We start from the raw sequence: 15,878 nt of genomic DNA, 5'->3' as shown, positions 1-15,878 counted from the left end.
AGAGGCTGGGTGAACATGTGGCGGTGACTCCCGGGGACTTTCAAGGTCAAGTCTGGGCACTGGGCTAGAAGGCAGCCAAGACCCTCTCCGGCCCTGCCATTTTATAATTCCATGAAGAGTATGGATGGGAAAGAGCTGCCTTTGTTTTCTGCTGGGATACCAGGGCAGGTCAGGGGTGCAGTAAAGCACCACCAAAAGCTTTAGGGAAGAGAACATGTGGTTCCAGAGCCCCTCCCTCAGGGGGTGCGGCTGGGCAGGGCCCGCTTACTGGCATTCTGTCCTGACAGCTTCAGCTCCAGCTCCTGCACCTGCCTGACCAGCAGAGAGACGTGCTGCAGCATGTCCTTGTTCTGCAGCAGGAGCTGGTGCACGCGAGCCTGGGCCTCCAGCCGTGCCGCAGCCTCAGCAGCCAGCTGGTCCTTCAACAAGTGAACCTGCAGAGAAGGAGGAGGCAGAGGAGACAGCGAGAAGACAGGACAGAGAGAAGAGAGGGACATGAATGCAAACGCGAGTCACTGGTGGACAGCTGGGACCAGAGATACCTTCCAGGTTCAACTCAAGACGAAGAAGCCCTTCCCGGGCAAAATGGGCATCTGGGCTTGTAATTCGGAGGAGAAGCCAAAAGAAGCTGCTCACTGGATCTCCCTCCGTCCCAAGTGAGGGCCGTGACGTGTCACTCATGTACCACGCTGAGCCCCACATCAAGAGCAAGAGGTAGGAAGGAGTTGTGCCCAGACCTGCCCCAACTCCATCCCAAAAGAACTCCCTTCACAGCTAACACACTACTGCCTTGCTGAGGCAGGTACCTTTTTCTCATTTTGTCTTTTAAAAAACGAAACTGAAAACTGATATACTGACCCCACTAGCTAAGAGCAGTGTCTCAGTAAACCCCCACAACAATCTCTCCTCTCCCCTTCCTCGCACTGCAATATCAGGAGAAACAGGAAGCCTACGCATGCCCTACGTTAGTGAGCTGGTTGTAATACAGTCTGCTTTTTCACAACTGTGGGTGGGTGTCAGCTTCCTTCCCTGACCTTCCATTCCCTTTTTATTTCCCCGGGCACCTGGAGGCATGCTTCATACCTGGCAGAGGTCAAATGTTTGCTGCCTGACTAATAACAGGGCCTCATCCAGCAACCCTGGCAGGGCTGAGAGGAACAGCTTACAGAGTCGCCCTCTATGGGAAGAGGGGGACCCTCACCAACTTCACCTTCTCACAGTAGAGCACCTGGCAAAGGCACGCCTTGAATGCTCGGGGCCCAGTGAGGTCTGCTCTTGGTATGCGATCTGGGTGTGCGGATACACTTCAGTGGGAGGAGATGTGGGGTGATTCTATCAGGACCCTGGTCTGAAGAAACTGAGTCACAAGATAATGACAATATTTACACATATGTGATTGTTCTGCTAAGAGGTGGGTAAAGGGGTCTCTAGGAGGGTTTCTGAAGGTCCCTGAATAAGGGGAGCTCATGAATGCGGCGGCCTGGACCAAGGCAGCCTGTGGGAAAGAAGGTTTTCTTGAACCAAAAACATGGTGTGGATAAAGACACAGAGTCAGGATGACCAGGGTGGGACAGGTGGAGCCAGGAGTAGAGGAGGGAGAAGGAAGGAACTGGAGGAGCCAATTCTCTGGCTGAGACAACAGATGCTCTGGGTTTCTGAAGAGCCATCTGCTCCAAAGAGGTTCACATCCTATCAAGGAGTAAAAGACCATGTCCACCCCACAGTGTGTCCAAGCCTGCCCCAGGGTCCTGCCAGCCCAGTGTCTGCCCTCTCAGCAGGCAGCACTCGGAGATCATACTCTTGGATGCAGCGGCTGCTTCCCCTCCTGCCTGGATTTGAGGACCTGACCCTGCAGTTGCTCTGCTTCTAAGTGGAACCACTAACAAGATTAGTTGCCACTTTCCGTTAGCAGCTCCCAAGGTTAGGCGTCTCTCTCCCCCAGGGGGAGGATGCCTAAGGAATCTAAAGTAAATCTGCCCTCCACCAGGTGCTGCTAAGACAGAATTGATATTTTGGTCCAGACATCAGCCTCACATAAACTAAAGAGACATCGAGAGAGGGGTGAGAACAGAGAAAGGAGCGGCAATAATATTTGAATCTGGATATCAGGTGGTGGATGGCTATTAAGCCTCTCTCTTCCTTGGAAACTTAGGCATAGAGACAATTCACGCCCGAGTCCCCCAAATCCTGTTGGTTCTGGGAAACAGGACAGTTGCTGTGGGAACCCCATCCCCAGAAGCGCTCCCAGAGGAAAGGCCAACCTCAACCTTCCATCTGGGAGTAATGTAACTTATTCCACCTAAAAGCACCACTGAAAGGAATGTACTGAGGAGACAGAATTGTTAATTATCCATTTTCTATTTTCTTTGGAACAAAATAGAAACAGGCAGAAATGTGGAACAAAACTTTCAATGCATGTTAAAAGAGAAAGTGGAGAATCCTGCCTTCCGCTAACTGGCATCTATGAAGGGTTCTCTGCACACATGTGCTACAGACTCAGGTGCCTGAATCCCACATCTGAACATCCCAACAGAGGAGGGCATTTGAAAGCATTGGACTAGGAGCTGGAGTGCTTGAGTCGTTGGTTACTCCCTATGCAATTGCAGGTAATTCACTTCTACCTGGACCTCACTTTCTCCATCTTTCAACTGAGAGGGTTGGCTAGAGGCTTGGACAGTCTATGACTGCACATTCAGGTGTGGTCAGTACCAGGGGCCACTGATTAAAGGCTCACTGAAGAACATTCCTAGATTTCCACCAGCAAGTCAGAGAATTAGGATTGCGGACAAAAGAGGAATTTCCTTCTGCAGAAGCCAGGGGAAAAAAAATTGGAAGTTTCTTTTGCAGGTAACCATTCCAATGATGGAGGTACCATCAGTACATAAGAGACGACCCTTGAATCAAATGCTTTCATCGCAAGTCCACTGGCACTCAGCGCGTGAGAAAATACTGTTTGGGTGCTCCTTATGCCAGACTAAATAAGAATTTTAGCTTTGCAAACACAGGGTTGTAACATTTCAGGTGTTTTCAAACCCTGGGAATGCGAAAGCACACGCTGCTGCCACTGCCTAAACCCAGCACTAAAGAACCCTTCTGCTCCTGCAGTCGTCAAACGTGGCAGCAGGCATGAGGCTCAGACCTCTCGCTGCAGCAGTCTGCACCACAGGAGAACCCAAACCAGGCCAAGCTGGGACAAAACGGCCGGGACTTCCTTTCCATTTGAGGCACTTTAACAGTCCCTACATTTTGCATACGTGGGTCTGGCCCTGAAGCGCCGAGACGAGGCAGCATCATTTTCAGCCTTGGCTTGGGCAGCCAGCTACAGCTGAGTGCTTGCTTCCTCCATCGTCCAACAGGAGCAGATAACACTACCTCCTCCCTACCAGATGGGACTTCCTTGTATTCAGCACACACTTCTTTTAAAGCATCAAACACCTTTCGCAAAGGTAGGCCATATTAATTTCTGAAAAGGCAGGAGTTAGCTATGTCTTTCCGGAGCTGTGTGGTCTTTGGCAATGACTACTCTGGTCACAGACTAAGTCAGTGGGCGGGCCACACCTGGAGTGCAGTGTCCAGTCCTGCATTCCTGCCATAGCACTACAAACCTAAGTTCGACCCTGTGCCCTCCAGCTCTGTGTCACTTCCCCAAACTGAGACATCCACCCTCAACCCACCCAGCAACACCAGACCAGTGCCCACTGGCTCTCCAGCCTACTTGCCTGGACTCCAGCTCCTCCGCGAGAAGTGGGGGCAGGGCCAGGCTGAAGTTAGGGAGCAGCAGGCACATGGGAATGGCAGTGGAGAGAACCAGAGCAATTGGCCACCCCCCACACCGGACACACAAGCGGAGGCAGGCGACACTGTCTCAGCATGCACAAGGCAGGGACTTGGGCAGTGCACCCAGGGTGCTGGGGACCGGGAGAAGCCACGAGGACAGATGCTAAATCTAGGCCCTGGGGGAGCAGTTTTTAGTGCTGTTCGTCTAACTACGGCATACACAATGCAAAGCGTAAGTAACCAATCACTTGTTTCTGAACAAGTGCAAGTGGCAGCAGGTAGAGGAGAAATCTTTAAATAGCAATACTGAGCTGCAGTATAACATTTTCCCCATGAGCTAGGCTAGGAGTTGGCAAACTGTGAAGGAGCCTGGTCTTTTTAGCTGCTGCCAGTCAGCCACAGCGCCTGGATCAAATGTGGAGCTATGTGGACCCAGCTCATGGCCATGCGGGTGCCAGCTACATCCCAGCTTTGGTTCAAGGCTTGGCTATACTCTCATCACTCATCCCCCTGAACTTCTGATCCATCTAAAAGCAGGAAGCTAGCGCAGCCAGGCAAGCCTCATGCTGGGTCGGGAAAGTGGTCCGAAGGGCTTGGGGTTCACTATTTACACACCGAGATCTAATCTAGAAACGCTTAAGAGTCAGCTGAGCAACACCTTGGCCCGGGTACCTTTAAGGCCAAGACAGGTCCTTTCTAGACCAGCTCTGAACCAATTTAGGGAGAGGATGGGAGAGGTCTTGAGGTCTTAGACCAAATCAGAATGCCGTGAAAGAGATCTAAGCTTAGTCCCAATGATAACAGTAGAACCAGGTTGGCCTGTGAGAATATATGGGGGAGGGGGGCATAAATCGTGCTACAAGGGACCCCAAGAGTTTGCCTATTTGCGAGAAACTGGCTTTATCCTTAGCTCTTCTCAGGAGCCACACACAGGAGGATTCGGATGTTCCCAGAGCAAAGGAAAATGTGTTCCCACCTGAAGTGCTGAGGTCATAGTATTACCCACTGGAATTCTGGGGACTGCTGGTAGTTTAACGAAGAAAGAAACCTTGCAGTTTGGTGGCAATAGAGTCTGAAAGAACAAGTAAAAGCTGACCTTATGCTGGACACTATGCAGACAAACCAAGTAGGCCAGATTTGATATATTTTAAATGCATGAAAGATGCCAAGAAGACCTATCTATTAGTCCACCTATATATCTTATTGTTTATACCCAAAGATATGGGTACTAATAAAAAGCCCTTGGATCAAATGCTACAAAAAGAGTGGGAGAGGAATATGTAGAAAAACCTGAAACTGAAGGCCAGTTTAGGACTGAATCGGTCTGGATGACAGGGGAGCCGAAAGCCAGTTGAGAGGTACAATAATATATCTGCCATTCCTGGGCAGAAAAGGAAGATGCAATCTGAAGAGACTGCTTATGAGGATGGCAGAGAGGGGCAGAGGAGCCTTTTCAAAAAGCTCTCTGATGACCTCAAGGTACTGTCTGACCTGAAGATTCTAGAAGTCTACGACCTTACCCAAAGTCATCTCATCCATGTGGGATACTGATGCACTCTGGTGACCTTTCAATCATGTCACTGCCTGAACTGAGACTCAACCAGGACCCGCCAACTATAATGAACAGATTACAAGTACAGGAGAGGCAGAGGGTGCCCAGTCTGTGAAAGTGGCTGGAACTGAGAGAGTTTCATCAAGTGAACTGCAAGCACCATGCTCTTCCCCTTCCCTAGCTTCACTGTCTTCTAGGACAGAGGCAATTAAAATCAGGCCAGGGCAGTGATGTCTCCTTGAGACAGATGCTTGATTCTAGCCAGAGAACCACTCTTAGGATTTCACCCTGACTATGGGAGACTTACAGGTCTTGTGGCTTTACTGACTGAGTATGTCCTTTGACTACCACACTCTTCTTCTTGTGCAGATTATACATTTGCAAATAGTTTCTTTTTAGTATTTAGCAGTGACTTCACATTCAAATGCCTCTCCGATAATATTCATCATGAATATGCATCAAGCCCATTCTTAGATAAGTAATAATTACTTGGCAATTGATATGTGGAAGAGAAAAGTATCATGGTTGGAGGATGGATTTATGCTCAACGGGAAACTTTTGGAAACGACAGGAGTTGCTGAACAGCCCTGTGCTGGAGCACTCCAGCTTTCTGCTCCTATCAGCCATCACACCCCGGAGAAGGGGATTCTTGAGACTGCCACACCATTATTAGCTAGAGGAGATGAATTCTGTTATGTGACAAAAGGCAATGACTTTTCTGCCACATATAAGAAGCCATTAATGACATGCCTCCTCCTTGTTACTGTTTTGGGAGTCCTCCTAGAATTAGCACACATCCTTTCGGTTTGTGGTCAGGATTTTTAAAAAGGCTCAGATCACTTGGGAGCAGCGCCCTACTGATTTTACTCCCTTGAAACCTGGCTGCAAAAGACACCCATGAGGCTGGGCCTCAGGCCCAGGTCAATGTGAGACTGTTATAACAAGGTCTTTTCAAGACCCAAGTCATTGCATCATTTTGGTTAGGCTGTTGGATGCTTCCTTAAGGGGTATGTGTTGCAAAGGACAGCTCTGCCTGGGTGATTCACTCCACCCGAGGGTCAGGAGATGAGTAAGGAGAAGAAACAAGGAGGATCAATAAGAGTTCCCCAGAGAAGTCTTCTTGTACTCATTCCAGGACGCAGAAGAGCTCAGAGGCCAGCCCGATTGAGCAGTGTAGAATGCTGATGCTCAGAGCCACCTTTCCAGATCTCCCCAAACCCTGAAGGCCCCACCCTCCTCACGGTCTTCATCTACCCACCCATGTCCTGACCCCGTCTGACTCTTAACTCAGGATTCAGCCTGCAAATGGTATGAACGATCACGTCTTCGCCATTCCCCGATTGCCCACAGAGAAGATAAAGCTCAGACTCAAGTTCCAAGGAAGATGTGGACTACAACGCCCTCCACAGAGTGCAAGCAGAAGGAATCCCTGCTAAAAGCAGCAGGGAAATCAGCTCACCTCTCCTTTATAAAGCAGCAGCAGCCCAACACGTCTTTAGGGCTCAAACAGTACTTGGCTCCTGAAATCTAAGCCAATTCTTCTCATTATGGCTCAGATACTACACCTAAGTCCCTGTAAGTTAAATCCCATTATAATGGACTACAAGGCCAGTATGGTATCAAATCCTGCCTGGAGAAACCTTAAAAAAAAAAAAAACAGTCCTGCCTGGAATGAGTAGATGACTAAAGGAGGCCTGGAAACCTCTATGAACAAGGTTTCCACGGTGGTAGCTTCTGCAAGGGTGTTTGGCACAAATTCATACTTTAAACTCTTTTAAGAGTGGTATCACAAAGTCACACCTGTCCTGACTACAGAGGCATCCCTTCCCACCCCAAACACCAGGAGAAGAAGGTAGGAAAGGAAGGGTGAATTTATGTGCATCTTGTTCCTTAGTAAGTTCAAGTCATTATCCAACAACATCCAGCCAAGCCAGCCAAGCCCAACTCAGAGCAGGGGATACATGGGAAACCAAAACGTTTCTTCCCATTTCAACTGCATCCCCCACCTCTCCCCCCTTTGCCTCCTCCATTCCCCAACAAGCAATGATCCAACAGCACGAGCCATCCCTTACAGCTCCCTAGGTTTTAAACCTGCCCTGTGCCCCTCGCTAAGGAAGGTGCGTCAAGCCCATGAGAGTGGAGCCTGCGAAGTAGGGAGGAGGCTGAGGAGAACCTGGGCCACAGCCACTTGTGTCTGCTGCTGCTGCTGCTGGAGGAGCTGCTGGAGGAGCTGCATCTGGTGGTGGGTGGACAGCGGCGTGCCCATGCCTGTGCCCGTGCCCAAGCCCGGGGGCTTCGAAGAAGAAGAGGGAAGGAGCATCCTAGGCGAGGCTGTCAGCATGGGCTCCTGGGGGTGGGATGAGACCTGGAGGAGAAGAGAAGACAGGGCGTGACCCTGGGCAGGCACCATCTTTAGGGGCCTCACTCTGTCTTTAATATATACAACATGTACAAGGGTGGGGTGAAATGGCCTGCTTATAACCAAGAGCTGGAAATGCTACACCTTCGATGGAAATGTGGACAGGGCCCCCACAGAGCAGATGATCTGACTGCCTGGGCTGGGACCACAGAGTCAGAAAATCCTGTCTGGACACCTGAGTTACTGACGCGATGTGATGGGAGATCAGGCAGCTGAGACTGTCCCATCTCTTGCCCATAGTTTCCAACTATACCATGTTGTTGAGTTATTTGAGATTCTGGACTTAGAGGGATCTATTTCTACAAAAGATAGCTACCTACACCCCACTATGAGGCAGCTTCCACCTTTGCTTTGCTGTGCCCTTAGGGCTCCCTCCTCCAGGGTCTGTAGGGTTCCCTGAGTTGGCCACTGGAGGAAGAGGCCATGTGAGGGAGGTGCTCCAGCCCAGCACTGCCTCCTCTCACAGGGAGAGCCACCAGGAAAGAAAGTCTGGACACAAACAGATAGTGGTCTGGAGAGGTCCTCTCTCTGAAAGGTGAAAGCAGTTTCATTCCCTTCCCTCCCAGCTCCTGGAAGTTGGACACTTTCACTAAGACGGCTTCTGTGATCCAGAGAATTCAACTGCAGGGTTGAATTTTATTTCTAGCAGCTCTGCTGCTGGTCCTTCTTCAGATATGCAAGAGGAAGCACCCTGTGACAGAGGGCTTTTACCACTTGCAGAGCACAATTTGGGCACCAAAGAAAACATCAGGCAATCTGGAACAATACTGCCCTTCAAACTAGACAGGTTACTCCTTCTGATGAACTAGCCTAACGACCTCCACTGGAGAAAAGGCTCTGCATGATGAGGAAAGAGAGGCACTCATGATACGGGGAACTGGCAGGGAATCTAAGGGAAGGGCAATTTGTTAGAATTTTCCTTCTGTGTGTCTGTGTCGGGGGTGGGGAGGGGGGTGTTGTTTTGTCTTCAGGTGAGAAGTTCTTAGTTTCTCAACCTGGATCATATCAGGAATTCCTTGAGGGCGTCCACCATTCCACCCGTAACATACAAAGTTGAAATTGATGATGCCTGAGGTGGTCTTGCAGTTTCTAACCTCCAATGGGCCAATTTCCAGCCTCCCCAGGAGCATCAAAGGCACACAATCACTAGCTGCAGGTAAAGGCAGCCCAAACTCATTCTGCTCCTTCAGCTAAGCCCCTGCGAATCATGTCGTGTTGTGAAAGGAGTAGTCATGCACAGGTATTGTGCAGGTATATGATGAGGTGCCATCAAAGGTGGGGCTTCCAGTGAGAAGAAGGGGACCAAGGACTGATGGGACACTGGAGGGTGACATGTATCAGGACTGAGCCCTGTGGCATCCTGACATGCAGCAGTGTCTAATATCAATACACGGGGTCCGAATCTCTAGAGTCAGGCCCCTCTGAAAGGAAGTAAAACATGTTGTGGAACCACCACCATGCTGGGGAGCGCCTCACTCTAAAGAAGGCCCAGCAGGGGTAAGAGGTGACTGATGGTGGTGGCGGCTGTGACCCAGGCCTCTCTGGGAAGTGATGTGTGTGCAGGTGTGCAGATCATCTGGGTGGGCCACCTCCTGCCTACCTTGGAGTCTGTGTGGGAGCCTCCTTCCTTTCCTACAGCATCAAGGTCGGTCACACCTCGGCTGAATTCCAGGGTGTCATTCCCCGGCAGTGGGGTCTCGACCGCGTCGATATCCGTCTCCTCTGCGGTGGCCGTGGAGGCCCTCTCGGCTCCGGTGAGCTGGCGACCTACAGGGACAACAGAGAGGGCAGGAAAGGGAACAGCTACACTAACAACAATGTCCTCCTTTCTCAACACTTTAGTTTTCAGTTATGTCACACCTAGGGACGCCAATGGCTTCATAACATTTTCACATATCTTTTCACTCAAGTCCATTAAATTTTCAATCCAATAAGATGTTCTCATTTAAATATCCTTTTAAACCCCAGAAACAAAGACAACATTTCCTCAAGCCTGGACATGACTGCTTTGCCAGGCTGGCATGATATTTATGCTGATAGGGTGTGGGGACCCTGGAAGAAAGGGATGACAGTCATCTCGACTTCATCCAAACCCATGAGTGGAAACAGCCCAGGGAAAGAACCCTGAACTGGGTGTCCAGAGACGTAGGAGTTTCCCCCACCATGCTCCTAACAGGCTGTCAGATAAGGGGTAAATCACCTCACTCTGGGCCCCAGCACCTTCAACTATACAGTGGAGGCTCAGTTAAGTAGGTGGGAGGGTTGCAGGCCTGAAAAATAAGGGCAAGGAGATTTGCAGCCCCATCCCACACAGCATCAGCCTCCCATCCTCAGAGCCTGACTCTGACTGTCCCCCAAGAGCAGAAGCCAGAGAAGGGGCCTGGAGAAGGCAGCAGTGGCAGAGGAGAGGCAGGTGGCTGGTTTTCATGTCTTGTCTAATCTATTTCCCACTTGCTTCTTTCGACTAAAGACAGTGACCATATCTTTGATCACATGCTCAGCACACATATGAAAGCCCTACTGTTTCTTATTTTTCTTCATTCCCTGTTCCTCTCTCTTTCTTGGGCTCTAAAAAACACCTGGCAATTCTCAGGCATTTCCCAGGAAATATTTTCTTCTCTACATTTGGGATTAGGTTCATCTCTACTGTCTTCAAATAAAATTTCTTAAAAGCTTTCAGAGGCCAAGAACCAACTGTAAAACTGCACAGACTAATGTAAGTAGGAAGTATGAGAAGTTTATTTCCTAACCCTAAAGCCACCCCTGGCAGCAAGGCTTTGGTCTTCTGAGGGCCTGCCTTGTAGAACAGTTCTAACAAGTCTTCTCATGCAAACCCACACGAGTCATCGGGGAAAGCAAGATTGGTATTTAGAAAGCAAACAGCGTGTTTGGTTTTCCTCCTAGCTGCTCTGGGAGCTGGGAGACAACTGTTGAGTGTTGCAATGGAGCGGAACAGAAAGGAGGGCCCTAGACCATGGCCTGGCAGGGCAGCTCTTCTGCTCCTTTGCAAACCAGCCAGCAGGAGTACGGGAGTGGGCTGCTTTCTACCACCTCCTGCACCCAGAAGTTACCTTCCCGCTGATGAGGAGGTTTACCCTGTGAGAGGAAAGGTTGACGGATAACTTTTGGCTATTTTTTAGTAGGTGGATGTGTGGGAACTGAGCATCTGGCTCTCCTTGCCCGTAGAGGAGTGAACGGGTGAAATAGACCTGAGTTTGAGGAGACATTTCCATCAGTCATCAGGAGGGACTGGCTCCCACAGCCCTGGGCATCCATCTGTCAGTGCACTTAATCAGCACACGATGTCACCTGTGCCCTTCTGGTCTTGAGATCAAAGATGTATTTCATTCATGTTCCCCAAGGATCTGGCACAGAGAAGGTGTGCAGTAAACACTAACAAAGGAAACACTGTCATGACAAGGTAGCAAAACCGGGAAGTGGGCTATAAGAGGAGGCTGCCCCTCATCCTTGGAGACCCTAATAACGAGAACTAAGCAGCCCCCGATAGAGAGGGTCTGGAGATGCTCAGGCCCGGAAGGGATCGGAAAATCTCTCCAGTGCTAGCTCTGCTTCTGGGGGAGTCATTGGAAAACAAACTTCCCAGCCATTCTGTTTGTAGTAATGGAGTTCCCAAACCAAGGCTGACATACGTGAATCACCCACCATGGGATCGCTTTCTGGGAGACTTCCTGCCACTCCGTGGGCTCTCTGATGATCACATTTGGAGTCTTACAGATTTCATACAACTAATGCGTAGAGATCAGTACAAGCATACCTACTTTACTGCACTTCACAGATACTGCATTTTTACAAATTGTGGAAAACCTGCATCGAGCAAGTCTACCGGCACCATTTTCCCAACAGCATTTGCTCACTGTGTGTCTGGTAACTCTCACAATGTTTCAAACTTTCTCGTTATTTATTAGTCGCTATTCATTGTTTGTTACGAAGATCTGTGATCGGTGATCTCTGATGTTAATATTGTAACTGTTTGGGGACCCCATAAACTGTTCCCTATAAGACAGCGAACTTAATAGCCATTCCCACTCCTACCCCCATCCCCCACCCATCCCTCTCCCTTACTTTGGGCCTCCTTATTCTCTAAGACACAACAATATTGAAATCAGGCAAATTAATAACTCTACATTAGCCTCTAAGTCTTCAAGTGAAAGGAAGAGCCACATGTCTCTCACCTTCAATAAAAAGCTAGATATGATTACGCTCAGCGAGGAAGGCATGTTGAAAGCCAAAACAGGTCAAAAGTAAGGCCTCTTTCAACAGCTAGCCAAGTTGTAAATGCCTAACCCAGAGCAAGGCCCTGACTCTCTTGAGTTCTGTGAAGCCTGAGAAGTGTTAGGAAGCTGCAGAAGGAAAGTCTGAAGCAGGCAGAGGTTGATTCGTGAGGTTTAAGGAAAGAAGCCAGAACCACAGCGACAATGTGCAAGGTGAGGCAGCAAGTGCTGATGCAGCAGCTGCAGCAAGTCACCCAGGATATGCAGCTCAGGTCATTAACAAAGGCGGCTACACTACAGGACAGACTTTCCACGTAGAGGAGACAGGCTTGTGTCGGGAAGACGCTGCCACTCGGGACTTTCATAGCTAGAGAGGAGAAGCCAGCTGCCTGGCTCCAAAGCTTCAAAACAGGCTTATGCTCATTAGGAGCTAATGCAGCCTGTACCCTACAACTGGAGAAACAAAGCCTGGATGACAACACATCTGCGGACAACATGGGTCACTGAATATTTTAAGCCTGCTGTTGAGACCTACTGCTCAGAAAAAAGATTCCTTTCAAATTATTACTGCTCATCGACAAGGCACCTCATCAACCAAAAGCTCTGACAGAGATGTACAACGAGATTAATGTTGTTTCCATGCCTGTTAGCACAACATCCATTCTGCAGCCCGTGGATCAAGGAGTAATTTCAACTTTCAAGTCTTATTTAGGAAATACATTTCATAAGGCTATGGCTGTCATAAATAGCTATTCTTCTGATGGATCTGGGCAAAATAAATTGAAGATCTTCTGGAAAGGATTCACTATTCTAGACGCCATTAAGGACATTCAAGATTCATAGGAAGAGGCCAAAATGTCAACATGAACAGGAGTTTGGAAGAAGTTGATTCCAACCTTCATGGATGACTTTGAGGGGTTCAAGACTTCAGTGGAGGAAATAGCAGCAGATGTGGTGGAAACAGCAAGAGAATTAGCATTAGAAGGGGAGCCTGAAGATGTGACTGAATTGCTGCAGTCTCATAATAAAACAAACAGATGAGGCACTGCTTCTTACAGATGACCAAAGATAGTGGTTTCTTCAGATGGAATCTACTTCTGGTAAAGATGTGGAAAGACTCTTGAAATGACAACAAACGATTTAGAATATTACATAAACTTAGTTGATAAAGCAATGGCAAGTTTGAGAGGATTGACTCCAATTTCAAAAGAAGTTCCACTGTGGATAAAATGCTATCAAACAGCATTGCATGCTACAGAGAAATCGTTCATGAAAGAAGCATCAATCAACTGTGGCCAACTTCACTGCTGCCTTATTTTAAGAAACTGCTTCAGCCACCGCAACCTTCAGCACCCACCTCCCTAGTCAGTCAGCATCCATCAACATTGAGGCAAGACCCTCTACCAGCAAAAAGACTACGGTTTGCTCAGATGATAGCAGTTTTTAGCAATGAAGCATTTTTAAACTAAAGTATATACAGCTTTCTACATATAATACTATTTCCCGCTTACAGACTACAGTACAGTGTGAAGATAACTTTTATGTGCATTAGTAAACCAAAAACTCTGTGCTACTCGCTTTACTGTGACATTCACCCTATTGCCATGGTCCGAAACCGAACCTGTGGTATCTCCTGGGTATGCCTGTGTAGTAACAGATCTGTTAGAACCAGGGAGGTAAGGCTGGGGTAGAGCGAAAAAACAAGCTAAATGAAGGGATACTCTTCTTGTGTGTGCCTGTCAGCATATCAGATAAGACAAGATCTCAAATAGAGACGCACAGCAAATGGTCTACAGGTCCTATTAGACAAGAGATGAAATTCGGTATCTGCAACTTTCCTGACATCAACATGCCCAAGGGACAAGAAATGATATGAAAATTTTCTGGCAAAAGCAGGAAACTTATGGGATTGGGCACTATGGGTTCCAAATGGTAATAGGGAGAGGTAAAACTGAACTTGGGGGTAGGGGGGCAGTGCTTTTTAAACTGTTTTTTAAACTATACCTGATACACTGAATAGTCTCTAGACATATGCTGATTTCATTCATCTATTCAATAAGTACTTATTAAGAACCCTGTATACGAAAGAAATCTACTGGGCGTAAAGATGAATAAGCAAAATATGTACTGTCAATGCTTCCCCGCCTGATGGAGGAAACAGACAAAAACCGCAGATGCAGCACGAGGTTGTGTCACCCGGGAGAGAGCTACCCAGGACACAGGACAGCAGAAGAGGAACATCTAGGTCAGGTGGGCGTCACAGAAGTCTGTGCAGAAGGAAACACCACTGGAGGAAGGGGTACCAGCTAAGGCAGGTGAAGAAGCGAGCAGAGGGGAAGGCAGGCCATAGAAGGCATCCTAGGCAGAGCGCAAGGCAGGGCCAAAGACACAGAGGTACAGAAATCCACAGCATGGTGGAAGCACTGCAAATGACTCTGCAGGGAGGGACCTGACCAGGAAGAGTCAGGATCTGATCTTGAAGGAAGGAAAGCAGGTGAGTAACACAAAAGGATTTTTATTTTAGATCTATAAGGGACAAGATAGAAAGTAATACTCTAGGTGAGAAAGATGAGGGCTTAAGCTCAAGAGGTAGCAATAACATAGAGCAGAGAGGACAAATCTGAAATATCTTCAGGGGGGCAGAATTTATAGGACTTGGTAACCAATCACCTATGGGCAGGGAAGGGGGAGGGAAAGAAGGAAAGAAGGGGGAGGGGAGAGAGGGGAACACATGTAGAATGAGTTTTAAAATTCTGATTTAGGTGACTGAGTAGCAACTGGCATCCTTTAGGGAAAATTCAGGAGAAGAAGGATTGTGGATAAGAGAAGGAAACTGCAAGAGTCTGTAACAGCTAACTGGAGATATCCACTATCTATAAGTGGACAGGTCAAGAAAAACGTCTGCCTGGAGATAAACATTAGTTAAAACCATGGAAAGTCAAAAAAGAGCACCAGGGACCAATGCCAGGAGAAATCCCCACACTTAAGAGATAGGTATAAAGAGAAGAGCCTACAAAGGATGCTGAAAAGCAGCTAGCAGAGAAAGAAGGAAAGAGTGGGGGCTGGCGGTGGGGTATCCCAGAAGCTAGGGAAGGTGAGTGATTCATTCCCAGTGGTGCACACTGCAGAGAAAGGCTGGTTCGATTTGCCAACGAGGCAGCCCTTCAGTGATCTGGACTGGTTGCTTCAGGAAGGACTGGCACGCAACAGACGCCACATCACCGGAGGCTGAAGGGCTAATGGCGAGCGTGGGGTAAAATGTAGACAGTGAGTATAGATCTGTCTCGCACAAAGCTTGACTACGAAGGAGAGGAAAGAGATAGGCTAGGGAGATATGCAGGGACAAAGAAGGTTTGATTTTTTTTTTTTTAAAAGATGGGAAAGAGTTGACCTTATCAATCTGCAATGGGAAAAAAGCACAGTAGAAGGTGCAGGTGATGATTCAGGAGAAAGAGCTAATCTTGGACAGGAGAAGGACATCGTCCACCATGATGGAAGCTGGGGACAGGGAAAAGCAGAGGGATGCTGAATGGAGAAGCAGCCGGAGGCCAAGTCTGGGGACACAGATGTACAGTGGACCCATCACAGGGCTGAAAAGGACAGGCACTGCTGGGTTAACGCAGGATTTTTTACATGTCAATTACATCTCAAAATAAAATGGTTGGGAAACAACAACAACAACAACAAAGGATTATCAGCTCAGTCCAAAAAAAAGTGTTTCAAATGGCCACATTTTGCCTCAAAATTGCAACAGTAATAGCTTAAACTCAAATAGGGCTTACTATGTTCCAGGCACTAGTTTAAGGGATTTACATGTATTAACTCATTTATCCTTATAACCACGCTGAGAGTTAGGCACTATTATTCTCCCCATTTGACAGATAAAGAAACTGAGGCA

At 48.3% G+C, this 15,878-nt stretch overlaps 1 protein-coding gene across 7 annotated transcripts in view; it reads right to left on the bottom strand.

Annotated features, from left to right (window-relative positions):
- LOC130849270 (carboxyl-terminal PDZ ligand of neuronal nitric oxide synthase protein) overlaps window positions 1–15,878 on the bottom strand; it is a 296,636-nt gene that overhangs the window by 19,811 nt on the left and 260,947 nt on the right. For all 7 annotated transcript variants that reach the window (XM_057728028.1, XM_057728031.1, XM_057728029.1 and 4 more), the window contains 3 exons: window positions 9,349–9,515; window positions 7,503–7,694; window positions 269–434 (listed from right to left, as the gene is read on the bottom strand). In XM_057728028.1, coding sequence (XP_057584011.1) covers window positions 269–434; window positions 7,503–7,694; window positions 9,349–9,515 — 525 coding nt within the window. The remainder of the gene's footprint in view (window positions 1–268; window positions 435–7,502; window positions 7,695–9,348; window positions 9,516–15,878) is intronic.

This window comes from Hippopotamus amphibius, chromosome 3 (assembly GCF_030028045.1).
Source record: "Hippopotamus amphibius kiboko isolate mHipAmp2 chromosome 3, mHipAmp2.hap2, whole genome shotgun sequence".
Taxonomy (NCBI): Eukaryota; Metazoa; Chordata; class Mammalia; order Artiodactyla; family Hippopotamidae; genus Hippopotamus; species Hippopotamus amphibius.
Note: the sequence above shows the minus strand (reverse complement) of the source record. Positions and strands in the feature narration are given on the sequence as shown.